At 48.6% G+C, this 27,476-nt stretch overlaps 2 protein-coding genes across 4 annotated transcripts; both read right to left on the minus strand.

The window, feature by feature from the left end:
* Positions 1-2,288: 2,288 nt before the first annotated feature.
* Positions 2,289-15,198, minus strand: RCC1 (regulator of chromosome condensation 1). Of its 2 annotated transcripts, none has more exons than XM_024203365.2 (10): positions 15,154-15,198; positions 12,439-12,523; positions 10,587-10,774; positions 9,265-9,444; positions 9,089-9,185; positions 8,247-8,369; positions 7,303-7,458; positions 6,127-6,246; positions 5,054-5,206; positions 2,289-4,090 (listed from the first exon to the last, which is right to left on the minus strand). In XM_024203365.2, the coding sequence occupies exons 2-10, from the start codon at positions 12,509-12,511 to the stop codon at positions 3,915-3,917; spliced, it is 1,266 nt and encodes a 421-aa protein (XP_024059133.1). In that variant the 5' UTR covers positions 12,512-12,523; positions 15,154-15,198; the 3' UTR covers positions 2,289-3,914. The 2 variants fall into 2 exon arrangements, with proteins under 2 accessions (XP_024059133.1, XP_024059132.2); XM_024203364.3 differs by lacking the exon at positions 15,154-15,198 and adding an exon at positions 14,238-14,490.
* A 3,977-nt stretch (positions 15,199-19,175) lies between these two features.
* On the minus strand, positions 19,176-27,470 carry LOC112109007. Of its 2 annotated transcripts, none has more exons than XM_029912706.1 (2): positions 27,265-27,470; positions 19,176-20,661 (listed from the first exon to the last, which is right to left on the minus strand). In XM_029912706.1, the coding sequence occupies exon 2, from the start codon at positions 20,637-20,639 to the stop codon at positions 19,314-19,316; it is 1,326 nt and encodes a 441-aa protein (XP_029768566.1). In that variant the 5' UTR covers positions 20,640-20,661; positions 27,265-27,470; the 3' UTR covers positions 19,176-19,313. The 2 variants fall into 2 exon arrangements, 1 of the variants encoding a protein (XP_029768566.1); XR_003899887.1 differs by lacking the exon at positions 19,176-20,661 and adding an exon at positions 25,564-26,313.
* Positions 27,471-27,476: the final 6 nt, after the last annotated feature.

Genomic DNA, 27,476 nt, shown 5'->3' on the forward strand with positions numbered 1-27,476 from the left:
TCTTTGTTCTGGGTCTGTACAGCGCCGAGCGCAATGAAGTCCCGATCCATCATAGAATCATAGGACTGTAACGGACCTCGAGAGGTCATCTAGTCCAGTCCCCTGCACTCAAGGCAGGACTAAGTATTATCTAGACCATCCCTGACAGGTGTTTGTCTAACCTGCTCTTAAAAAAATCTCCAATGATGGAGATTCCACAACCTCCCTAGGCAATTTATTCCAGTGTTTAACCACCCTGACAGTTAGGAAGTTTTTTCTTATGTCCAACCTAAACCGCCCTTGCTGCAATTTAAGCCCATTGCTTCTTGTCCTATCCTCAGATGTTAAGAACAATTTTTCTCCCTCCTCCTTGTAACAATCTTTATGTACTTGAAAACTGTGATCATGTCCCCTCTCAGTCTTCTCTTCTCCAGACTAAACAAACCCAATTTTTTCAATCTTCCCTCATGGGTCATGTTTTCTAGACCTTTAATCATTGTTGTTGCTCTTCTCTGGACTTTCTCCAATTTGTCCACATCCTTCCTGAAATGTGGCGCCCAGAACTGGAGTTGAGGCCTAATCAGCTTGGAGTAGAGCGGAAGAATTACTTCTCCTGTCACTCCTGCTAATACATCCCAGAATGATGTTTGCTTTTTTTGCAGCAGCGTTACACTGTTGACTCATATTTAGCTTGTGATCCACTATGACCCCCAGATCCCTTTCCGCAGTACTCCTTCCTAGGCAGTCATTTCCCATTTTGTGTGTGTGCAACTGATTGTTCCTTCCTAAGTGGAGCACTTTGCATTTGTCCTTATTGAATTTCATCCTATTTACTTCAGACTATTTCTCCAGTTTGTCCAGTTCATTTTGAATTTTAATCCTATTCTCCAAAGCACTTGCAACTCCTCCCAGCTTGGTATCGGCCGCAAACTTTATAAGTGTACACTCTACGCCATTATCTAAATCACTGATGAAGATATTGAACAGAACCGGACCCAGAACCGATCCCTGTGGGACCCCACTCATTATGTCCTTCCAGCATGACTGTGAACCACTGATGATTACTCTCTGGGAATGATTTTCCAACCAGTTCTGCACCTACCTTATAGTAGTTCCATCTAGGTTGTATGTCCCTAGTTTGTGTTTGATGTCACGCGAGACTGTATCAAAAGCCTTACTAAAGTCAAGATATACCACGTCTACCGCTTCCCCCCATCCACAAGGCTTGTTACCCTGTCAAAGAAAGCTATCAGGTTGGTTTGACACGATTTGTTCTTGACAAATCCATGCTGTTATTTATCACCTTATTATTTTCTAGGTATTTGCAAATTAGTTGCTTAATTATTTGCTCCATTATCTTTCCGGGTACAGAAGTTAAGCTGACTGGTCTGTAATTTCCTGGGTTATCCTCATTTCCCTTTTTATAGATGGGCACCATATTTGCCCTTTTCCAGTCTTCTGGAATCTCTCCCGTCTTCCATGACTTTTCAAAGATAATCGCTAATGGCTCAGATACCTCCTCAGGCAGCTCCTTGAGTATTCTAGGATGCATTTCATCAGGCCCTGGTGATTTGAAGACATCTAACTTGTCTAAGTAATTTTTGACTTGTTCTTCCCTATTTTAGATTTTGGTCCTACCTCATTTTCACTGGCATTCATTATGTTAAACGTCCAATCGCCACCAACCTTCTTGGTGAAAACCGAAACCGAAGAAGTGGGCTGTAGCCCATGAAAGCTTATGCTCTAATAAATTTGTTAGTCTCTAAGGTGCCACAAGTACTCCTGTTCTTTTTACCGAAACAAAGGTTTCACTGAGGCTCCTAGACATTACCGCAATACACAACCAACCTCAAAACACACAGGGCCCACAAGGACCTTTCTGCCATACCAGGAGACCCGACTCCCAAGCCCCGCCCTCACCTCTAGCGCACAACCCAGGGGCGGGGCGTTAGTTTGGATAGGAACATTTCGTTCAGGCCAGCTAGGAAAGACGAAAGGCGCTGCAGAAGGCTCGGTTTGTGGCTGAAGGAACTGGAACCGGGTCTGGGTCTCAGCTGCATGAGTACAAATTACACGGCCGAGTCAGAGGAGCCCTGGTACCCAGACAGCGCCCTGATGGGCCCCCTAAAGATACCCAAAGAAGGGACAATATTGTTAGATGTATTATACTGTGCTACAATTTTCAAATTTGTTTGTGAAAAGCAGCTGCCCATAGCAGTAAAACAAAGCCAACTGCACTGGGTTAGTCCCACAGCATTTCACAGGGCCCAAAGACCTCTCTCCTCTTCAGTGACGAGCCACACGAGGGGTTATCAAAACTCGATTTATTCCAAATGTTAAAAGTTTAGTTTCCTGCCTCTCTTCCCCACTCACCCCGCAAAATATTTTTAAATTCTTTTTTTCTTTAAAAAAAAAAAAAAAAATCAAAACTATTATATGAGCCACTGTACAATTTCCCTGTTCCCTCCCTGATATTGCTATAACTTAACATATAAAACAGTCCTTTGCAGAACCGTGGTTCTTATTCAAGGTGTTTGGAATGCAGCGGCAGGAGAAGACAGAGTGGGAGCGGTGTGGATGGCCTGGCTAATTAGACACACACACAATCATCCAGGGTACTAAATCAGGCTGGTTACTTTGAGTGATCTAATGCATAGTTGGAATTGGATTCTCTTCCTCCTCTTCAAGGCCTATGTAGCAAATTAAAACCTAACCGGGGAGGGTGGGGGAGACACGGAAGAGTACAAACAAAAAGCCATCAACAAAAGTGTTCTCTTGCTGCAAGTCTCCAGGGATGGATACAGGGAGTGAAGACCGGCTGGCTGCAATTCTAAAAGCAGGGGGACATAAGAAGGAGTTAAGCGATGTGAAAATACGCCTCTTCCTCCTAGCTCTTGTCTGCATCCGATAGGGAAATGGAACGATTTGACTAGACAAATGATTTGCTCAAAATTTCACCCACCTGCAGGGTTTAGTCTAAGGCCAACATATTCAAATGCGAGAGTCTGCGGTTACTCTTCGAAAGTGGCCTGATTGGCAAAGGTCTTGAGCGTTCCCAGCTCCCGAGGGAACTCGGGATCGCTCAGCATCTTTGCAGCTCTAAACAAGGCCGGCTACTTAGGAACTTAAACAAGGAGTTCGGAGACTGACTTCAGAGACCCCCGGTTGAGGAGTCTGACCTGAGTCACAGCTCAGGTGACCTTAGAAAACCTCCCAGGAGAGACCAGAACGCTTCCTCCCACCTCTGTCTGCCTTACACCCCTCCCCAGGTTAGATCCTCTGTCTCCGAACCTTACGCTGCACTGAGATCACACCGGCTAGCAATTCACGCAAGAAGCGGAGGGGAGGAGCTGGGAGAGGGAGGGCCAGCCTCAGATATCTACAATAAAAAGAGACTTGGCCAACAGATACATAAAAGTGACTCCAATCACACGAGGCCCGTGGGAGAGCTCTAAGGAAATGGGACGAGGGGAAGACAGGGGCTGGGGGATTTGGCTTTCCGGTGCTGTGGCCTTAAAAAGTTTGAGACACCCAAGTCCTGTTGCATATCAAGGGGAATGCCAGCGTGGCTGGGCCTGGAATCGTTTAAAACGGTGGGGAACCCACTTTGCCATCACACTGGAAAATCAGCTTTGGGGGCGACCAAGCGGGGAGGAGGAAGAGGAAGAGGAGGCAGTGAGCCCTGAATACGCCAGCAAAGCCGCACGCTTCCAGAGGGGAAAGGTGTCTCTGAAAAGCCACACTCCAGCCATGCAGACTCTGCCCCTGGGATTCCAGTAAGAGGCAGCTGGTGTCAGCTGCGGGGGGGGGGGGGGATTCCCCCCATAACTCTGCAGATAAATCAGAAGGTCTCAGGAAACAACCAGTCTCCCAAGCCCCACCCCTGAGCCGCTCGGGGGGCGTCCCCTGCGTTACTGCTGCACCATGCTGCGTCATCAACTCTGCTCCTTGTCTCTGACCAGCAAGACGGTGTGCTGCCCCCCACTGGACACAGACAGGACGACGCGATTCTCCAGCTGCTTGCCAGTCATCTCCACGGGGCTCCAGACGTCCTCCTCTTCCCCTGTGCCCAGCTGGTAGTTGGTGCCCATGCCCCAAGCAAACGCTCGCCCTGAAAGCAGACAGGGGCAGACGCTGATGGCCCACCCGACACTGCGTGCCCGTAGCACAGACAGACCCAAGCGGGTCCCTGGGGCGAGGAGGGGAAGTGGTTTTCGAACCCAGCACTTGGGCGGGCAGAGTGTTAGCTTCCTATGAGCACTCGTGTTGCCAGGACAGCCCTGCGGAAGCTCCAGGGAATGGCGAGGCCGAGACTCCAGATTAATACTGGCTTTTCTTCACAGGAAAGCTCCATTTATACAGGGTAAATAAGTGAACCAGAGGTGGTTTAATACTGTACGTCGTTAATCAATTGTTGGGGGATCCAATAGGCGGCTTAGAGCCACTTCTAACACCCAGTGCGCATGTCCAGTTCCCCCATTGACCCTTTATAAACAGCCCCTTCGGAGAAAGAGATTTTTGCAGCGTTTGCCTAGCTCGACCCGCGTGCAAACAGCATGCGGTGCCAAGGTGCCCACCCTCTGGAGATTGCCACCCACCACCAGGGCATGTTCTGCAGGGGGACTGGATTAGTAACAGATATGGAGCCTTCCCCCTCTAGGTCGGTGGTTCTAATCCAGGCCAGGCAGCGACAGGGTTGTTATTAACCTCGTTGGCTGACGGCTGGGGAGCAGGGGGTACGTAGCAATTCGACTGTCTCAGCCTTGGCTCCCCGCGTACTGGTGTCTATCCTGCAAAGATCTGCTTTGTCCACCCTCAGTACGATGGGTCAGGATTGTGTGGATCTCCCCCCGGCTCTTCTCCTGGGGTCTCTGCAGATCAAGGCTGGGGCACAGCGGGCGGGTGGGAAAGCCCATAGCGTCCCTGGCCAGAGGATTTTAGTCTGGGGGCTGTCACAGCCAGGTAGGGACAGGTATTAGCTGCATTCCTGGCATCCGAACGGAGGCACTAACTGACCAGGCCCCATAGTCGCCCATTACTCACAGAGCCATTCCCCCCGGCCCTCTCCACTTACCTTCCTGGGTAACAGCATAGCCAACAGACGCCCCGCAGGCGATGGAGGAGACGCTTGGCAGCTCCGGGATGGGGGTGGGCATGCTCTTCTCTTCCGCCCCTTCTCCAAGCCCTAACCGGCCGTACTCTGCCCTGCCCAGGCTGTAGGCTTTCCCTGGCACAGGTGGGACACGCAAGAGACGCATTACTCCTTGGGAGCAGAGACCGCCCCGGATGCATAGAATTTACATCACTCGGGTACCTACCTTAGTCACCCCACGTACATTCGGCCCCCTGCCAGTCAGATCTGGCTAATCTCAGGCATTATTCCTTCCCCATATTGCCCCGTGTGGAACCCGGGAACCTGCAGACCGCTCCAGGCCAGGAGCGTGCAAACTGAGCCAGGGTGGGAGTACACATGATGGAGACCAACACCCACTTAGATGCCAGGGGCCAAAGCCAAGAAGTTGCTCCTGATTCCGGTATTTGCTCAGCCCCGTCCCACCCCCACTGCCAGCTAGGGAGAGACGAGCTGCATCCTTGGCTTTCTGGTTATTAGCAGCATCCAGGAGCCTTTTGTGAGTCTGTATTTAATGGAGACAACGTTGGGGCTGCGGCATGGCGTCCTCTCATTTACCAGAGAGGTAGCGTGGTCTAGTGGATAGTGCACTGGACTGGCACTCTGGAGACCCTCTGCCCCGGCCTGCTGGGTGCCCTGGGCAAGTCACTCCCCCTCTGGGCCTCAGTTTCCCCACCAGTACAATGGGGATAAGGACACTGATCTCCTTTGTAAAGCACGTGAGATCTGCGGGTGAAAAAAGGTGTGATTCCCATGACTCTGCTAGGCAAGGGACCGAAAAGTCCCCTTCGCATTCCCACCCATGGACTGTACTGAACGTCCCCAACGGCAACCACAACCCATGTGCCAGCTCAGGGCAGAGAGCTGCCCGTGACCTCAAGAACGCCAAGGATCTGGGGCTCAACCATCACCCCAATCCCAGTGCCCTGGCACTGGGCGACAGCGGCCGGAAACCAAAAGACTGCAAACCCCTGCCCCCCTTCTCCGTTTGGTTCACAAGCAGCTGCCCCACTCACCCTCCGAGTCCAGGCACACCGTGTGGTGCTGCCCGCCCGAAAACCCCACCCAGGACTTGGTGGAATTCTTGAACGACGTCAGGTTCTGGGGAGCGAAGCAGGGCTCGGTGTCCTGCGTCCCTGCAGGGGGGACAACGAAAGCCAAGGAAGTCAGAGACAGGTGAGCAGACCCTCCCCTCCCGCCACCCCAGCCTGCAGGTTACCCCCAAGCCCGCTGCAGGAGAATGAACGCACTACGTCACGAGACTTAATCGACGCTGCTTAGCCTGGACGGGGACCATGAAGAGACAATCCAAGAACGTCCCACCTGTTCTGTATCTTGCAGCCGTTATTAAATGCACAGACCTGTGCCATGCAAACCTGCTGCTAAAACCAATGGGCTGAAAGCATCCAGGCAGCGCCGGAGGCAACAACCGAACTACTGCTTAGGAGCCTTCTCATCTACCCTGACAGTGCCACGAAGCCCGGCTTCCTAGCACGTCAGGGAGCAGGATGCAAGCAGGCCCCTTGCCTTAACGGCACCTTTCTTCTGCCACCAGGACCGACCACACCCAGACGGGACAGAGCGTTTAGCAGGGCACAGGACCTACCGACTCCACGGGAGGACCCGGCCACAGACACCGTCTCGCATTGAATTCAATGGGAGCTGTGGAACGGCCAGAAAATTCAGCACTTTCTCAGCGCACAGGTCCCTGCAAGGCGAAAGACCGCCCGGCCCCTCTGCGCCGTTAGGGGCAGGGACACAGCCCACGGGGGAGCTATTAAAGATCCCGGCAGCCCGGCCACTTTTAGAAAGCGTTCAACAAAGCCAGAGCAGCGGGCGCACCCAGCCTGCTGGGGTCCGGCTAGTTAGTTTGGAGTTTTCCTTCATTAGCCAATTACGCTTGACTCAATGCTTGAACCCCCGCCCAGCTGGCGCAAGGGGCCGAGAGGAAGGCTGGTCCGTGGTCAAGGCGCTGGATGGGGCTTAGGAGACCTGGATTCTTTCCCCTGCTCTGCTCCACACTTCCCACGCATGACCTTGGGCAAGTCGCTTCGTCTCCCTGCACTCCCACTTCCCCCTCGGTGAGACGGGGCTAGCACACCCTTTCTCCCCTCCGCCAAGGCGTCTGCCTGGAGACGGTCTCACTGTGCGCACGTACAGCGCCTAGCGCGGGAGCACAGACAACTCCTCACCCAGCTGGTGGTAGTTCGAGAGGCCAAAGCCGTAGACGTAGCCCTCCTGGGTGACGGCGAAGGTGAAGTACGCCCCGCAGAAGGCGTCCTGGAAGCGCACCCGGCCCTTGCCGCCTCTCCCCTTGAGAGGGACGCGCTGAGGCACGAGCAGTCGTTCTACGCGGGAGACGAGAGATCAGGCTGCAGCGAGGAGAGGCAGGGAGAGATGCCCTCCCCACAGGCACATCTGGGGGCGGGGGGACAAGCCTGGCTGGCCTTTCAAGTGCTTTGCTCAGTCAAGCACAGCGTCACTCCGAGCTGGCCAGCGCCCCCTCTTGGGGCCTCATTCTCCTGGCGCTCTGTGGGGCGGAAGCAGCACCCAGCCCTCCCCTGCCCTACACCAGGGACCCGGAGACTAAGCAACTCAAGCCGCTTGTCTAAAAAGAAACTTGGTAGCCCTCGCATAGCCAGCGAGGGGCTGCCCCATAACCTCTCCTCACTGTCATAGGCATCAGCTTGTATGAGGGAGACTTGCCCACGCGGGCCACCTTCCGGCAGCGCTGCAAACCCACCCCCCGCCTTTGATCTATCCTGTTTCATTGCCACCGCTGGCAAAGTGTCACTCGGCCAGCCCCCAGCAGGACAGGGCTGCTGTCCAACCAGCTCATCTCCCCGGCTCGGGACTGAGCGCGCCCACCTGTGACGTGGTGGGGGTGCAGCTCCCATCAGCACTGTCTGTTTTAAAATCAAGCTGCGCAGTACGTTCACGTGTCAGGTGAAAGGACCCTGGAGACTGCAGCCCAGCCAGCTTCTGCGCCTCCCTGCTCAGCGAGCCCATGTCCCAGTCTGGCTCGGGGAGGCCATCAGTGTCTATAACCCCCCTCCAGCCCGTAGTGCCTTAGCCAGCACCGGCTCAAGGGGCCCCACCAGCGTGTATCCCCCTCGCGGCGTCAAGCGCGACTCACGTAAACCTTTCCTTCCTCCCCGGTTGGCAAAGAGCTCCGGCACCCTTCCCAGCTGGCCCTGCTCGCCACAGCCACACGTGTACAGGTCCCCGTCCACGGTCAGCAGCACCAAGTGATCGTTCCCTGTGGGGACGGAGAGAGGGCTAGCACCAGCCTTGGGACGCCGATCCCCCTGCGGCATGCCCGCCGCTGGTACCCCTGCCCCAGGTCAGCAGCACGGCTGGGTAACGCTGAGAGACTGCCGGAGAACAAGCCTGGCACGTAAAGTCTCACGCTAAAGCGTTTACTTGGTAAGAGCCCCAGGAGTTTTACACCCTGCACGATCTCTGGGAGTTTCTATTGGCGTCTAACACTAACTCCCTGTGTTATTTGCTACATTACCAACCGTGGGCACTAAGCCACCTCTCCCATCTGATCCCAACCCAAACACTGACATCAGCGGAGCTCTAACCACCCTCAAAACAGTGGCACCGGAAACATTAAGACTAGAATCACTGATGACTCCCCATCGACGCCATGGAAAAGTCCCTTACCTGCCCTGCCTCGGTTTCCCCACCCACGAGAGGGATAATACTCCTACTCCACAAGGATTCATTAGTTCACATTTGCAAAGTAGTTGCAGAGAGACTGCACCGAGAACTATTATTATTAACGGCCAGTTTGGGGGGTGAGACAGGAGGCAAGCGCTGGGCTGGTGGAGGGGAGGGAACACCCTTCTACAGCTGGTAGAAAAAGATCAACTAATCCGGTTTATTCTGGACCTGATTCTGTCCCAGCGGCCGGAGCAGGGTTAGTGGCTTGTCCGTCAGCCTGAGTCACCTGTGCACTGAGCCCTCACTCACCTGAGACTATTTTAAGGACAGGCACCTCTAGCGGCAGTGGCACCGGAAGGGCACTCTTCTTCATGGGCTCCAGCAAACCGATGACTCCATTGTTATCCTGGACGGAGAGAGAGACGTTGAGTGGCAAAGCCCGGGAAGACGCAGCAGAGCTCCCCGAGCCAGCGCAGCCCGCGTACCCGGAAAGAGCCCCAGAGGAAGACCCTGCCGTCCTCCGTCAGCGCTGCTGTGTGACTATCGCCGGCAGCCACCTGCACCACCTTCTCCTGCAGCTCCACCAGCCCCGGGGTGGTCTCCGAGCCCTCCTCGGAGGTATCGCGTCCCAGGGCGCCTTCGTCGTTGCAGCCAAAGGAGTAGATCTGGAAATGGAAACATCTCACGGTGGGAACGGGGCCCAGCACAAGGATGACAAAGCTGGTGCGAGAGAACCCGCCTGGCTCTAATGACCACGCGCGTAAAGCAGCTGGCAAGGAGCCCCCAGCTCCCAGCCAAGGGGGACGGCTGCGTTATTCTCAGAAGCTGCAGACGGAGGGTGCCCGTTAAAAGTTAGAGGCTTACAAGGCCAAGGAAACAGTCACTGCTGGGGGCGGGGAAGCCGACACGTCGCAGCGTACTGGTGAGGAAGGGGGCGCTTGCCTCTCCTGGAAGGTATTAGGAGACCTTTAATGTCCCTGCAGGGCAGAAAAGGCCGTGTGCTTTCCAAGATCTCACACAAGAGGATCTGCCTGGGGAGCACTGAGACAACTCCCACTTGATGCTCTCTGAACCCCAGGCTTCGGTTACAGAGCCGCCTCGCTCTCTGGCACAGAGCAGACCCGTTTGCCATCGACCCATGGCAGAAGTTACACGGAGGGGCTAGTCAGCAGAGAAGTCTAATCGCTGCCTTCATGGCACGTGCGCCAAACGAGGGGGAAGAGAGCCCCACCCAGCCCACTTTTCTGCCTTGCAAGAATTCATTAGATTTGGTCAGTCACAAGGAAGGCGGCAATGGAACCATGACGAAGCAGTATCGTGCTATCACAGAGCTGTCCCGTGGCGCTGCTTACCACCGGGCCAGATACAATACGACGTTCAGAGCTGGAGCTGTACAGCGACAGGTTCCCCCTGCATGGCTCATGTCGAACCCAGGAATTTTACCAACTCACAGTTCCTTCGCTGCACGCCGCAATCTGCGGCTCAGAGCGAGCGACCCCAGGGCAGCCCCCACCCGACACTCTAAGCATCCAGGCTCTGACCAGAAGCTATGGGAGGTCAGAAGGCTGCAGAGTGAGATCACGGTAACGTGCTGGCTCTTTAATCAGAGAGGCTCTGGAGCAAGGAACCTGTTTGGGGGGAGGTTCCGAAGGGTTTTGACCCACGGCCAGCTGCCGCTGCATAACAAGAGTCATTAAGACGGCGCTTACAGTCCAACATCGGAGTCAATTTGCTCAACGAGTCACCCAAATAAGCGTCCCCTCCCCCCGTTCGATTTCATGTCCGGCGATCAGACTCGCGTACTCACTTTGCCCGTCTCGCTAAGGCAGACGGTGTGCATCCCCCCTGCTTCTGCCTGGACGATCTTCTCGGGCAGCTGCACCAGGGCCGGCCTCTTCCTTTCCACCACATCCTCTCCCAGGCCCAGCTGCCCGACGTCCCCCTGACCCAGCGTCAGCACCAGTCCAGGCTCCGTCCGGTGTGATGAATGGTAGACTGGAGCACAGGAGACAGAGGGGGGAAAACTCTTGATAAGCGAGAGGCCAGATTCAGGCTCATGCAATATCACAGCAGTCAAGACATCTTTCCCAAAGCTCCTGGAACCAGGGGCTGGCTCGGCAGCAGACAGCTATCGCGCTGGCCTTTCCATTGCAACCTGCGCTGAGCTGATGAGACCGACAGTCCCAATCCGCCCTCCGTGGGGCTCCACCTACAATTCCCAGGCACTGCAGCAGGTCAGACCCAGAGCTGCGCATGGGGAAGGCAAGCCCAGCCCCTCACACGACCCCCACAGGAGGGTTCATATTTAAGCAGCAGCAAGCCTGGACTCCTGTGGTTCTCCTGCATCTGACTCGCTGAAAGACCTCGGGCAAGTCAGCCCACGTCCTGCCTTGCTTCAGAGCCACCATCCGGACAATGGGAATACAACTCCCCCTCCTCAAAGAAGGGTGGAAGGATTCAGAGCAAACTGCTTTCAGATCCTTGAGGGCAGATGCTCTAGATGTGTTTGGCCTCTTTATTATTTAGTCCAGGGTTTCTCAACCTTTTCGGGCTGGCAACAGCTTTATTCTACATCAACATTTTTCACAACTCTACCCCCTGCTTACATCTACTATTAAAGCGAGAGTCAAAAAAAAACCCCTAGCAACGTTAAGCCTCTATCATTTCTTGGCGTGTGAAGGAGGTGTTGTCAGAGAATACTTGACGTTGAAGAGTAAGGCTGCGTGGGGAGTGAAATTAGCGTTACTTTAGATTGTAATTTAGTCTATCGCATGCCTGAGTACAATAAAAAAATAAAAGCTTTTCCCACGTAGTTAGAGTGAAGAGTAAAGAAATCTGTCGCTTTGGGGCAGCATCACCCAGCGTTCTCTGTGGTCCTCAGTGTCCGCCACAAAAACTGAACTAACCAACTAGAAAGCAACAGAACCGCTAATTGCAGCGTCCCAAGGCACAGCCAGATGACGCTTCTCATCCACAGAAACCTCCCAAGCATGAATTGAAAATGGGACCTTAAAAAAAAAAAAATTTACAAGTCTCCCGACGTAAAGCAGAATTGCAAAGTGCAAACTGCACCCTCGCCATCTGTCCCTGTTAACCTCACGCACAGTACAAAACAGAAGACAACCCACAGGGTGCGGGGAGTCAAGCTCCGGGAAAAGGGAAATTTACAGTACTGAACACTTCTGGAAGATGCCATTTCTGATGCTGACCAGCAGTGAACACCCATTGAATGATAGGGAGCAATCAGAACCAGCAAAACTGCAGAACAGGGAGAGGAAAAGTCACGTTGGCCTTGTTCCCAATGGGATTTGTCCCAGTTGCAGCCATTGGTGTTCAGCAAAATGACACAGCTGCAGCTGTTCAAACTCTAGTGCAGACAGACAAAGCCACAATCTACATCCATGGAGCAGTGATCCTGGTTCCAAGCGGGGATAAACTGTACTGGCGCATATTGTGGCTTGAAGCTGTCTACCTAGGGGTTGCACCAGTGTGGACGCACCGATGGCTGAAAGCTGGGCAAATCCTCATTGTAGACAAAGCCAAGAATTGTCAGACTGGATCAGACCTGTGGTCCAACTAGTCCAGTCCTCCGTCTCTCACACCAGCCAGCCTCAACGTTTCAGAGGAAGGTGCAAAACCCTGAAAAAAAGCCACGTTACCTTTAATCTTCTTCCTCTCGGGAGACCCTTCTTCTGGCGTCGGGCTCTTCTTTGCAGCGCGCTTTCCCGGCATATTGCTATAGAGCTAAACAATTGAAAACACTCCACGTTAAGACATTCACCAACCCAGAGTCTGGGAGAAAAGCAGGAAAATTGCAAAGCACAAGCTTTGGAAGTGACACTGTCAAGTTCTCCCCAGTCTTCTCTTTTCTAAATCACTGACACTGCGGTTTTGCAAGAGGTCTCTAGGAGATGAAAGTGAAGTGGGAGTTGGGTGTCTAACTACCTTAGCCCACTGTTAAAATCCCACTGTTACACTAAAACCACCTGGAATTTTTAGACTCTAATTTACTTTTCTCCATTCTACCCACTAATCCACTTCGGATGCAATTGTGAATTCCCAGTCGTTCATCTTACGTCGGGAGACCTCTGCTGGTAGATGAGATCAATTCAAATGGTCACTCCGAAATCCCAATTCCCTGCTCTCTCAGCTTTCATCAGAGTGTTAAATATGTTTTCAGAGGATAATCAAAAGCTATTAGAAAATCAAAGCCCCCAACTGTTTCATGGCTCTATTCCCCAGAAACACTGCTTTCCGGTCCCTCGCTACAGGAGAGGCCAGAGACACAAATAGTCCTTAGTCCTAAAAATACCCATTAGCCCATTACAACAGTCCATGAGATGTGAAAATCGACATCTGAAAGCGTAAGAGGAAGATTCAGGAGGAAGGTGATGTTAAAGAAACAAACAGCCCACTACTTCAAGAATCTACTTCTGCTTTCTAGAATCATATTTTTTGTTATAATTTTATGGTCTGATCCTACAACCCTATCTAAAATAAGCGCAATCAGTGGTTCTCAACTGGGGTCCGGGGGACCCTGGGGGGCCACGAGCAGGTTTCGGGGGGGGGGGGCGCCAAAATAAATCAGAGAGCATGACTGGCATTAGATTCACTGGGGCCCAGGACAGAAAGCCAAAGTCCAAGCCCTACCACCCGGGGCTGAAGCCAAAGCCTGAGCAACTTAGCTTCGTGGGGCCTCCTGTGGCATGGGGCCCTAGGCAATTGCCCCGCTTGCTACCCCTTAACGCTGGCCCTGGTTTTTAATCTACTGGATATGCAGAAACACAGTTATGGCACAGGTAGGCCGTGGAGTTTTTGTATCACGTTGGGGAGGGGCCTCAGAACAAAAAAGGTTGAGAACCCCTGAGTGCGATAACACACACACAAGCAAGGGCTGTAAGAGGGAATCACTGGACTTGAACACCGTCACAAAACTCTTAAAGTGACACTTCGGGATTTTAGCCCCAACATTTAGGGTGCATTTGAAGGGTTTTCCAAAACTGTATTTTAAAATTTCCAAAAAATATTTGTTGTTTAAAGAGGCCCAGGCAGAGCTGACAACTCAAACACTGCAATATTGTGCCAGCTGTAAGAGACAAAGTGAAACTGACTAGAAGTTCAAGTGAGATTGGGTAGTCAGTTTTCATTGCCCAGGCTAAGCAAAAGGCAGAATGTAAACGAGGAATAAAGGGTGAAAAGGAGGTTCCGTTTTTCCAGTATTCTCAGTTTTAACAAAGTAAGATGTTATTAGCAACACAGGTGAAAAATAGAAGGTTTCAATAATATAATCATTTTATGGTGCATCCCCTTTCATGTCTGTAAAGTATTTTGAGTCCTCAAGTATAAGGTTATATATGCAAAGTGATATACTCCAAGACACCTGCGCCGCAATACAATACAGCACCATTTTAGCTTACTTGGGGTCTTCCATGTAAAATCTGTTCTCAATTTTACTAACCTGGCTATGCGAGTTCCATACACCACAAAAATCATGCCACCCACTGCTGAAATGCAGCTGTATCTGGGGTGGAACGGGGCCATAATGCTTTCTCCACAGTGACCATTATTTGAGAAAAATGGTGCAAAAAGAAAGCGGTTCAGATGACACGTGGAGAAGTGCACGAGTAATCCAAGCTCCAACGCTGCAACAAGCAAGTGCAATGCAATGTGCCCACATGCGGAGTCATTGCTGGATGACACCCTTAGGACTAGGCGGGCGAGGCAGCGTCTTTTACTGCACCTTGTCTCGCTAATATCCCGGGATCAGCAAGGCCCCAACGCCCCCGCATCCAGCCCTGACAGCGCCACCCCGCAGACTCCTTTCGGGAGACACCCAGAGAATGACACACGCCCCCTCCCGACCTGCAAACCCCTCCCAGGAATCAAGGGCCTGATCGCCGCTCCTCCCCCACACGCTCCCCTCTGCAGGGAGTCAGGACAGGTCGGCACCCACTAGCCCCCCCCCCTTGCACAATTCCCCGCGCGCGGCGCTGCACGCTGGCCAGGAGCGCGAGCTGCCCCCCCTCCCGTCCCGGGATTTGAAATTCCCGCGCTGGCCCGGGCCCTGCCGGTGGTTGCGCTGCCGCAGCGCCGCGCTGGAGGAAGGGGGGAGGGGGCTGCGCGAGCGGCTCCCGGCGAACGTTCGGAGCGCGGGGCGGGGGGGGCGGCGCGGGCTGACACTCGGCGTTCCACGCGTGGAACCTTCGGACACCGCCGCGCGGCGGCGGCCACGTGGGGCCGGTCCAGGCCTCGGCCCCCCCACCGGGGAGGGGGGAGCCTCAGAGCCCCCGGGCGGGATCGGTGCATTCCCCCCCTCCCCGCTTCCACCCCGGCTACCGCGGGAGGGGGATGGGAAGCTGCACCGGGGCTCTCACCTCCCTGCTGCTCCGCCACCCCGGCCGGCCCGCTCGGTCCTCTCTGCCCCCCCACCCCCCTGCCGCCGGAGCATGCGCGAGGAGAGCCCCGGCGAGCGACAGAAAATGGTGCTAGCGACCCCTGCTGGCCACTGCGCGGAAATGCCCCGGGGAGGGCGCGCTGACCCCCGGGCGGGGGAGAAGTCGGGGTGAATTGGGGCCAGGGCAGGGGGGCCGTGCGTGGTGCAAGGCGCCCGCTGACGGGCCCGGTCCTGCCCGCGCTCGCCCCCGGGTGCAGCGTTGGGGCTCATAAGCGTGGGCAGCTTTGCAGGATCTGGCTCGGTGCGCCCCCAATTCTGCAACTGGCCCGGCAGCCAGACCTCGCTGGAGAACCGCGGGCGGACCCCAAGGTCCGCCCCGGGGGCAGGATCGGCTTTGTGCGGATGCAATTGTAGGAGCGGGCAAATTCTGCCCACACGCTTAACTTCAGGCTCCAGTACCTGAACTCCAAGGGGCTCATCGCACACATGACATGAAAGTGCTTACAGGCTGCACTGTGCATGTAACCAAGACCCAGACCTGTACTGCAACCAACTTCCCTCCTTCCAAGGGATAGACTTTACGAATTACAATTTTGCTCGCTTGTTTTGCTGGTCAGCTGTTTACCATTTTGTAACTTCTAATCCGTGTCATTTCCCCAAGCCCCCTGCTGCAGTCCCCAGGGCCCGAACCCTGAAAAGGACCGTTTCTTGTTTTTTTCAATGCTCCCCCTGGAATTTGGAAACATTTACGTTATTTTATCATTCATAGTGCTGTAGAAATATTAACTAGTCTCCACAACTGCCTTCTATAGGGCCTAGAGGTCCCAACACCACTGCTAATGGCAGATCCACGAAGCAATTCCTGTTTCCTAACTCGGTGTTTTGTCCACTGGACCCTACTGCTTCCTGTGAGGCAATAATGCCTTACTGTACTACTGCATTGTTTACACTAGTTTTGCAATGCCTGGGACTTTAGGTTGGCCAAGAACGGCAATTATAATCTGTAGGCTTTAGGATTGACTCAACTGCTTTTTTTAGGACAAGTTCCTGTTCATTTTGTTGCTTACGGATGACACAAGCAGAACAGCAAGTTTCCTTCCCACTCCACACCTGATGCAGAGCACACATTTATCCTTGGTAGCTCAGGAAGTCACACACGTAACTTTCCTAGCATAGTGGGTGCCCTATATAACATTTTCTTGTGACGGTCATTCACATTAAAAAGTCATCTCCTTTACTATTCTGGTGCAAGACAAACTATAACCCTATCCCCGCGCTGAGATCTTACAGCATAAAAATGGCATCTTTGAGGAAATCACAGTAATTTGGCTTGCAATAGCCCATTTCTCTCCTAATCCTGAATAACAGTATTTTCCTGTCAGGAGAGGGAAGAGGAAAGATGTGAAACAATCAGTGTAAGCATTTATTTCACGAGTGTTGGGGGAAACTGCTCACCAGTTTTTGTGGCACAGCCTCACACTCCCCACAGCAGGCATTGCAATTGCCCGTCGAGTTCCCTTAAGACTGTCAAATGTAGAGCTGCACTGACAGATTTTGTATGGATGCCTAGTGCTCAGAGTTGAAAACCACTAGGTCTAAACTGGCCATGAATAAATTTAGGCTGGAAATTAAGATGTCCAACCGTCAGAGGAGTGAGGTTCTGCCGCAGCCTTCTAATAGAAGTGGGGCAAACAGCCTAACTAATTTTAAGATAGATCTTGATAAAGTTATTAAAGGGATGATGACAGGACAAGGACTGAACTCAGTGACCCAGGAGATTCCTTCCAGTCCCATGTTCCTGAGTCAAAATTCCTACCCCCCGTTGATTACTGCGGCATCGGCAAGTCATTTCTATGTCTCACTTCCCCCTAGTTCCGAAAACACGGGAACTACACGCCAGTCTCACAGGAGTGTTGTGAGGATTAACTAACTCTGGTAAAATGCCTTGAGGCCTTTGGTAAGCAATAGAACAGCCCGAAGTCATATTAGTCATAATTCAACAGAAACTCAATATGTTCTAAAAGGCAGCACAGAGGCTGCAGCAAGGATTGTCCAAACAGGTGTTCAGGCAACATGGCTCCATAACCTATTACACACACTGCACTGCAGAGCGGAGTCATGCTTCCCTTTAGGGCCGTGTTCGCAGGTCTATTGCAAAATGCCTTGCTTACTTAAAGGGAAGCCATTTTAATGCTCCGGCTGCTCTGCAAATATTGAAGCTACAATCTTCACATTTTCTAGGCAAATAAGAGCAGCATGTCAAATTGTGTTAAGGAAGCACAATCTAGGCGAGAGCTTGGTTATGACATGATCAGACGCCTCCCTGTTTAAACACAGATTTTGTAATGTGGATGAATTGTCAGCACGGTTGAAAACCACTTTGCCCTATGTGATCTAAAGACAGCTACATGGCAGTGTGGAGGAAATATCGTGAGAAATGTTTCCTAACCTAGGCAGAGAAAACCAGCATAAATTGTAAGCCTTCTGGGACAGAAATCATCTTTTTGGTCTGTGTTTGTACAGCACCTAGCGCCATGGGGGCCTGGTCCATAACTAGGGCATCTAGGAGGTATGGTGCTACAAATAGAAAATCATATGCATGGAAGGAAGCAAGTTTGAGAGAGCAATTTAAACAAGAATGCAATGAACCGTGTAAAGCCTGCTGCACTGAAGTGGTCTTCAACTGTTTCAGGTTTCTCCTGACAGTTCAGGTCCCCATGTAATCACTATCATGACAAAAACCCTATTTTTTCTTACCCACACCATTAAAATCTCAAGCTATTACAACTTAATTTAAAGATCTAGTTTTGCACAAGTTTCATGTCATCACTACTCCTGTCGCATATGAGGAGGATGGAAATTAGTTTCCATTGCTCATATCATGCTTCAACAATTTGGTTACTCATACAGCAGGGGGATGGTCAAACCGTCACCAAAAAGTATTTCATTCAAGTCATATAATGCCATAGGTATTCATGAGAGACAAGGTGGGTGAGGTAATATATTTTTTGGGACCAACTTCTGTTGGTGGGAGGGACAAGTGTTTGATCAACACAGAGCTCTTCTTCAGGTATTCATGGCATTTTACAGAGAAATAAAAATGTAGGTCTCTGTCACAGTATTAGCAGAAATATTTTCATTAAGGTATTACTAATGCTATGTTTTGCAACAAAAAGTTGGTAAACCCTACACTTTGGGTCTGATAATGACCTCTTAAAAGCTCACCCTGGGCAACCTGGTGGGTAGGAGCCCTATTAAGGAAGTTGACAAGTAAGGTTGCTTCATAAATCCAATAACCACAACTGCTGGAATTTTCATCAGCCAGTTTGGTATCAATGAAGCCTCAGATTGGTCTATTTAGTCCTGAAGAGTTGATACCACTGGAGATGAAAGAGTTAATCCCCAGACATCCAAGGACACAGGGAGAACTCAAGTGCATACAGCTATTTGTATGAAACACGAGAAGTCATCAGGCGTTCCTGAGTCTCACTCTGAGTGAATGGAACATTTAACCAGTCACATCACTGAAGGATATATCAAGATCCAAGCACCCCTGTTTAAAAGCAATTCCTTTATTAGTTATACCACTGAACCCCTCAGTGTCCATAAGATTCTTTATGAAGAAATATTGCAGACTTTCCTTAATACAGTACACATGGGACCTTAGCTCCCAACCTCCCACCCTCTCCCAGTACCTAAAACGCAGTATGACCTGGATTGGGGAGCCCACTGGAACATTTCTATTTCTTTCCAGTTAACATCTCTGACATTTTTCCTGTTTTACTAAAGCTCTGTCTAGACTAGGAGTATGGGTATGCTGTTCGAACACATTAGCTAGTGATCTAGAAGTCTAGTGTAGACATGGGTGAGCGGCCGGCGAGCGCGCGCGCACACACACAATAAATCATTTGAAAGCTTTTTATGTCTATTTTAAGATGAGGTCTGACATGGAGCTGCCAAGCGGTGCCATTACTACAGAAATAACACACTAAAATGCTCACTTTGAAATATTTGCATGTTTCTGTTAGTTTAATGACTCTATGCATTATTTCAAGACACAACATTGGATTTGTGACCTTAAAGCATCTCAACAACAATTTAAAGGGTGAAATAAACTCTAATAATAAATTTGTACAGGTCTCATTGACATTTAATAGTGCTGGTGACATTTCTAGTCAACATCACTATCTTGTTCCCATTATGATCTCTGTGGCGTGTGCATGGGTTACTGTTGAATACTATGCACTCAGCGATTGAGCGGCACCTTCTCTGAATGTCTTCTGAAGGCTGATACTCACTGCTGACTGAATTATGTGCCTCTTTATCTATCAGCCGAAGGACAAATTCCTGCACCAACTGGGGCACAAAAGTAGCAGGTCTCTGTAAATTACAATTACCTGTCTTTGGGTAATATTCCAAGGCTTTCATTTTGGCTATTTCAGACCGAAGGATTGAAGCAGCGTTATACAAAACCACTTGTGCATTTGAAAGCTGATCACCAGGTTCACTCGCCGGAAGCCCATCCAAAAAACACTTGGATGATTTAAGGGCCTGCTTCGGGTTACTAGAAGCTTGGATAGCGTCAGCTAATGTTATCGCGCTGCACAGAATAATGGTAGACTTGCCTTGTCCGTGCTGTGCATGGAATGAAATTGCAGACCCATAGTGTTTTACTAATCTTGCCTGTAATTTGCTACTGGAATAGCTTGCGGTTTCTATCTCTGAGGGAAGTAGGGCTTTGTATCTTTGAAGCAGTTTGGATAGGAGAAGAGCTTTCTTGTTGTCCATAAGATCATTGTCTATCTCTTCAATCAGCCGATAAAATGCAATGTCATAAGGTGACTGTATTGTTGATTGTTTTGCTTTAAGATTGGTTTTACTCAAGTAGGAAGAAATGCATGTTGCGTGATAAACGGCCTCCTTAGCAATCAAGTCTTCCACCGATGCTCTGCGCAACATGTCAGCATCTCCCCTTTGAAGGGCTGCCTCCCTCAGATTGGCTACTCTTTCAAATGTTTCTATTCTATGAAGTTTCTTGTCTTTCTTACGTGTTTTTCTCAGGCAAACAATGCAACAGGACCAATCGCTGGAGGATGTGCTTAAACCGGTGGCTATAGACTCGGATGAGCATGATGCTCTCTGATCAGATTCAGAGTCGGTTTTCCTCCCTGGGTTCAACATAACTCTGACACGTGCCAAATTCGACTTGCTTGTGTATTTCTGAAAGCAACCCCTGTGATAGAGTATTGGTGGCACAGCGTCTAAACTGGAAAACTCACCCAGTAGCCGCCAATACAATTCATCTCTCCTGGCTTCTGCTGCCAGCATCACAGAGTTCTGGCCAGCACTGGTGACTTGTGACAGTTTTGCATTCTTTTGATTTTCTTGACAAACACCACATTTTTCAAAGTTTGTGGACAGTCTTTTTTTCTTTGATCTAAGCTTTAAGGGGCTTGTATCCTCCATGTCTTCACATACCGTAACTGCCCTGTACAGGTAAAATTCCCAAAGTATATTGTTAGCATTGCTCTCACCACTACCACTATTTTTCATTTTTTACTAGTATATAGACTTGTGCTAACTTGGATCTACATTAATACAAAAATTGTCATTTTTGCTTAGTGAGCACTTTGACTGAAGCCCCACTGAAGCTGTGGATTGTCATCTCTAACACTAATACTGACCTGTGCATAAGTGTCACTGAATTAAAAAACTCATTTCTAGAATATTTCAAAGACTAGTACTGCATGCATATGAAATTACAGATTAAAACCTTCTGCCATGCAGACTAGATGCTACATTGTATGTACACAGGCATACAAATGAAGAAGCATTAAATTATGAATTCACATACATTTATATAAGATCGGCCAATGGTCCATCTATCCCAGTATCCTGTCTCTAGCAGCAGCCAGTGCCAGATGCTTCAGAGGGAATGAACAGAACAGGGTAATTTCGAGTGATCCATCATCCCCTGTCATCCAGTCCCAGCTTCTGGCAGTTTGGGGTTTAGGGACACCTGAAGCATTAGGTTGTGTCCCTGACCATCTTGGATAATAGCCATTGATGGGTCTATCCCCCATTAACTTATCTAATTCTTTTTTGAACCCTGTTATACTTTTGGCCTTTACAACATCCCATGGTAATGAGTTCCACAGGTTAACTGTACGTGTGTAAAGAATTTCATTGGGTGAGTCCTAGCTCTTGTGTTATGTGAAGGGGTAAATAACACTTTCCTATTCGCTTTCTCCACACCATTCATGCTTTTATAGACCTCTATTATATCCCCCCCTTAAACATCTCTTTTCCAACCTGAACAGTCTGTCTTTTTAATCTCTCCTCCTATGGAAACTGTTCCATACCCCTAATCATTTTTGTTGCCCTCCTGTGTTTTCCAATTCTAGTATCTTTTTAGTGGTGACGTGACCAGAACTACATGCAATATTCAAGATGTGGGAGTACCAATGGATTGATACAGTGGCATTATGGTATTTTCTGTTTTATTATCAATCCCTTTCCTAATGATTCCCAACATTCTGTTTGCTTTTTTGACCATCACTGCACATTGAGCAAATGTTTTCAAGGAACTATCCAAGATCTCTTTCTTGAGTAGTAACAGCTAATTTAGACCCTATCATTTTATATGTATAGTTGGGATTATTTTTTTTCCAATGTACATTACTTTGCATTTATCAACACTGTATTGGCATCTGCCATTTTGTCACTCCGTTTTGAGAGATTCTTTTGAAATTCTTCGCAGTCTGCTTTGGCCTTAACTATGTTGAGTAATTTTGTGTCATCTACAACTTTTGCCACCTCCCTGTTCCAAATCATTTACCAAGATGCTGAACAGCACAGGCCCCAGTACAGATCCCCACTATTCATGTCTCACTACTGAACACTGATCATTTATTCTTATCTTTTGTTTTCTTTTAATCAGTTACTGACCCATGAGAGGTCCTTCTCACTTATCCTATAGAATTGTAGAAGTGTGGGACTGGAAGGGGCCTCAAAAGGTCATCTAGTCCAGTCCCCTGCACTCAAGGGAGGATTACATATAGCTAGACCATTCCTGACAGGTGTTTGTCTCACCTGTTCTTAAAAACCTCCAATAATGGAGACTCCACAACCTCCCTAGGCATTTTGTTCCAGTGCTTCACCACCCTGACAGGACTTTCCCAACCTATACCTCCCCTTACTGCAATTTAAGCCCATTGCGTCTTGTCCTAGCCTCAGAAGTTGAGAACAATTTTTTACCTTCCTCCTTGTAACCTTTTACATACTTGAACTGTTATGTCCCACCTCAGTCTTCTCTCAAGACTAAGGGTACGTCTACACTACCTGCCGGATCAGCAGGTAGCAATCGATCAATCGGGGATTGATTTATCGCATGTAGTGTAGACGCGATAAATCGATCCCCGATTGCTCTCCCGTCAACTGCTGAACTCCAGCTCGGCGAGAGGCGGAAGCAAAGTCGACGGGGGAGCCGCGGCAAACAACCCCGCAGGTGAGGTAAGTCGAACTAAGATACGTCGACTTCAGCTACGCTATTCTCGTAGCTGAAGTTGCGTATCTTAGGTCGATCCCCTGCCCCCCCCACTGTAGACCAGGCCTAAACAAACCCCATTTTTTCCTCTATCTTTCCTCACAGGTTGTTTTCTAGACCATTAATCAGTGTTGCTGCTCTGGACTTTCTCCAATTTGTCCACATCTTTCTTGAACTGTGGGGCAGAGTTTGACACAATACTCCAGTTGAGGCCTTATCCGTACAGAGTAGAGCAGAAACATTACTTCTCGTGTCTTGCTTACACCACTCCTGCTGATTTATCCCAGAACCATGTTTGCTTTTTTTGTACCACTGTTATATTGTTGACTCTCATTTAGCTTGTCATCTGCTATATAACGCCCAGATACCTTCCCAAGCTATACAACACCCAGGTACCTTCCCACGGTCCTCCTTCCTAGGCAGTCATTTCACATGTGTGCAATTGATTGTTCCATCCTAAGTGGAGTACTTTGCATTTTTCCTTATTGAATTTCATCCTGTTTACTTCAGACCATTTTGATCCAAAGCACTTACAACCCTTCCCAATTTGGTATCATCCGCAAACTTTATAAGTGTACTCTGCGCCATTATCTAATCATTTATGAAAATATCGAACAGAACTGGATCCAGGAGCAATCCCTGTAGGACTCCACTCAATATGGCCTTCCATATTGACTGTGAACTACTCTCTGGGAACAGTTTTCCAACCACCATATGCACCCACCTTATAGTAGCTCCATCTACGCTATGCTTCGTTACTTTGCTTAAGAGTCTTTGGTGAGGGACCTTGTCAAAGGCTTTCTGAAAGTCCAAGCACACTATATCCACTGGATCACCTTTGTCCTTCAAAGAATTGTAATACAGTGGTGAGGCATGATTTCCCTTTACAAAGTCCTGTTGAGACTTCCCCCACATGTGTGTGTATGTGTTTGACAAATTTGTTCTTAATCACACTTTCATCCAATCTGCCTGGTACTGAAGTTAGGCTTGCTGGCCTGTAATTGCCAGCACCGCCTCTAGAGCATTTTTTAAAAATAGGCTTTACATTAACTATCCTCCAGTCATGTGGTTCAAAGGCTGAATTTAGTGATCCTCCCCTACTGACTCCTCAATATAGGACAATTCCTCAGATCTGTTATCTAGAAAGGAATGGCTGGGGTGCAGGGAGCTCCCCCAAATCTTCTGCAGTGAAAACCAACTGAATGTATTTAGCTTCTCTGCAATGGTCTTGTCTTCCTTGAGTACTCTTTTAGCACTTCAGGCTTCCTGCTTCTGTACTCAAAAGAATCTATCTACTGCTACTCATGCACAACCATTACTGGGGGACTGATCTGGTCAGCCAATTTCATTTGAAAAATCAGAGGTATTCACCATTTTCACTAGATATTAATCAGCGTCATCATTCCTGATGAAAATATTTGCCTATACAAACCCAATAAGTCTTAATACGTTGTCATTGGGTGGATTAGACTGATAAATACCACACTAAGACGTTGCAAAGAACAGTAAAAACCGTAGTCAGGCCTGTTGGAAGTGTTTCTGGAACTGTGCAAAATTTGAGTGTTGTAGCTGTGTTAGTCCCAGGATACTGAAACAAGGTGGAGGAGGTAATTTTTCTTGGACCAACTTGTTAGTGAAAGAGAAGTTTTTGAGCTACACAGATCTCTTTTCAAGACAAAGAGCTCTGTGTAGCTCAAAAGCTTGTCTGTTTCACCACGCAGAAGTTGCACCAAGAAAAGATTCTCATCTACCTTGTCTCAAAAATGACACTCGTTTAGGTACCATTGTTTCACCTCACCTACAGGCTAACAGCACCGCTTGACAGCTCCACATCTAAATATAAGCTTTCAAATGATATAGGATGTGGGGGAGTACATTAAACTGCACAAATATGGCCCACGCTGTAGAATTGACACACACCTAAAAGGCATGTACTGAGCTGAAGCCTAGGCTGTAATTAGTGCAGTTTAACATATTTGCCGTGCCGCAACAATTGGTTTTCTGCACAAAAAAGCCAGGGCAAGTATTAAGGGGTAGCAAGCAGGGCAATTGCCTAGGGCCCCTACAAAGCTATGTTTCGCAGGCTTTGATTTCAGCCCCACCCCAGCGAGTAACTCCGGCCCTGCTTGGGGGCCCCTCTGAAACCTACTCACGGATGCCCAGGAGGTACAGACCCCTGGTTGAGAACCACTGCGTTATCCAACATGTTGTAACGCGACACCAGAATAATCCTGGTCTAGGCAAACCGGAGTTAAGTCTACTGACAAAAATAAGACCTGCGACTCACCACGAGTAGCAGCAATTGTGGCAAATGTAGTGAGAACAGGTTACAGAACAGGGTGAGATGAAATTTTACACATATTTGAGTCCTCTGTATATCAATTTCCACCACTAATGCCACCAGTGGGATCTACACCTGGGGGGTATCTGTGGCAGGGTGGACTGATTTAAATCAAGGCAATTTAAAGCATGATTTAAATCACGCAGTGGAAAGCCTGTTTAAATCACTGATTTTAATCAATCTTTCCATTTGTATTTCAGTTATTTTCTAAAGAAAGTTGATATAACCATTAAAACACGTTGATTTAAAACTAAATAGAAAAGCCTTTACGCCAGATATGGTCCATCATTTTCCCTAACTAGAACAGTACACTATAAGTAAACACGTATTTAAGCAATTATATAGCTTAATATTTTCAGATTTTTAGTAATTTATAGTCAATTTTTAGTATAGCAAATGGTGGGTGATATTAATAAATTGCGTATTTACTAATTAAGTATTCAAGATTTGTGTCAAACTGCTTTAAATGGTAACTGAAATTATTTTAACAAACACACAAAACAGCATATAAATTTTATTTTTTATTAAAAAAAACAAGCCCTTAATATAGTACACGACCTATTGTGCCTTTATAGATTGTGCCAATCTATAAAGCTTGACGTCAGAAGCAAGATTTTCCCCTGTTCCTTTCTTTACATCCTTTAAAACTTTTGATAGAGACTTATGGATTCAGTATATTTATTAAAATGTTTGAGATTATTTTAAATTTAGGCCTTAACGTATTTTGTATTAAACTCAGATTTCATTTAACAGATTGAGAAATTACAATTGAAATAAAATAAATAAATAAATTGTTTTTATCCACCCTGTGGTGAATTATGAATCCCATTTTTGCCAAAGTAAATGCAGCCCTATTCCATTTGTTAGGCTACCTGGAGACTATACAAAGCACCATTCAAGGAGTATAAGTAAAACCAGAACTCTTCTATCTGTGCAAAACATATGACCACATCTACATTTTTTCCTTTGCATACCCGTGTTAAACCTTTTCACTGACTTGTTTTCTATAATTTAACCATGAGATCACATCCTGGTGTTTAGGAGTTAGCATACCAAGTCATTAGAATAACTAAACATCAACAAAAGGGAATAAAATATACTACTAAGATACTATCCAGTCAAAAGAATAGGAGACCCGGGCAGGAATGTGAAGAGGAACTGCAGGGATCCTGTTGGAAAATGGATCCAAAAGAGAACTCAAATATGGAACCTGAAAGAGTGAACCCTGTTATCCAGCTGCTTCTTCATTTTACCTGGAGAAAGAATAAAGCTAGGGGTCAGTGGTTTTGTTTTATTGGATTTTCCTAGGTATTTTAAACAAAATATCAGTGTTAGTGAGAGACAGGACAGGGTCATGGTTAAAGCCTATGACTAATCAAGAGACCAGGATTCTATTCCCAGTTTTGAAGGACTTCCTGTGCCTTATTCCCCCCCCCCCCCCAGGCTAATGTTGATTTTTCACAGGGAACTTAGCAAGTTGAATTCAAGAATAACTGCACATCTTGATAAAAATGCACACATGGAAGTACAAATGATTTCCAAAAAGCTAAGACCGTATTGTAGGGATGCCATTCCCTCTCACTTTGCCATAATATGCAGATTAAATCATGCCCCCCAACCCCACAGCTATGGGAGACTATTTCATAGGTGTCAAGATCCTTTCTGCTTCAGGATTCCTGTCTTCCACTGCTCTGCTGCAGTACCCAAAACTAGCCAGCCTCATAATCTCCCAAAACTTCCAGTAGAGAAGACAGTCCCAAAAATTAGAGATTACTTTTTAGGTCACCTTAATCCATCCTCAATGAATTTAAACACCATGGAAACAAACTGAGCATATATATTCCAGGGTGTAATCAATGCCCCACAGTAGTGATTTATGCAAGCCCCAGATTCTCATGCTTTTCAGCAAGGCAAGTTTTTTGTAGTTTCAATTTTCTCATAGCAGGTTATAATCTACATTTGACGACCACACCATGGTCACACAAGTTCAGGTCCAGTCGGTCCCAAATGCCTTAGAAGCTACAAGTCTTGAAGGCTACCTTCTGTTGGCCAAACAGAGTAATTTCTCTGGATAGCTACAGTGACGTGAAACTTCTATGCTGAACTAAGGTATTTTACATCTGATTCCATACAGCTCTTGATAGCAGAAAACTAAAAGAAAATCTACATGTCTATGAAGAAGTAATGGACTGTACACTACTCACCTTTTCAACTGATGCAACACAACATCTGAAGCTAGAAGAAAACAAAAAGTTTGCAGATGAGTTGACGATTCATCCCTATTACATCAGATTTCCTTACAGTTTACTGAAGTGTGTTTTAACACTCATATCCACAAGCCTGGCAATAAAGACGCTATCTAACTGATCCAATGTCTCCTGCATGGTTTATCTCCTCAGTCACAGTCCGAAGACTC

Source organism: Terrapene carolina, unplaced genomic scaffold (genome assembly GCF_002925995.2).
Source record: "Terrapene carolina triunguis isolate 2854851 unplaced genomic scaffold, T_m_triunguis-2.0 Scaffold236, whole genome shotgun sequence".
Lineage (NCBI taxonomy): Eukaryota > Metazoa > Chordata > Testudines > Emydidae > Terrapene > Terrapene triunguis.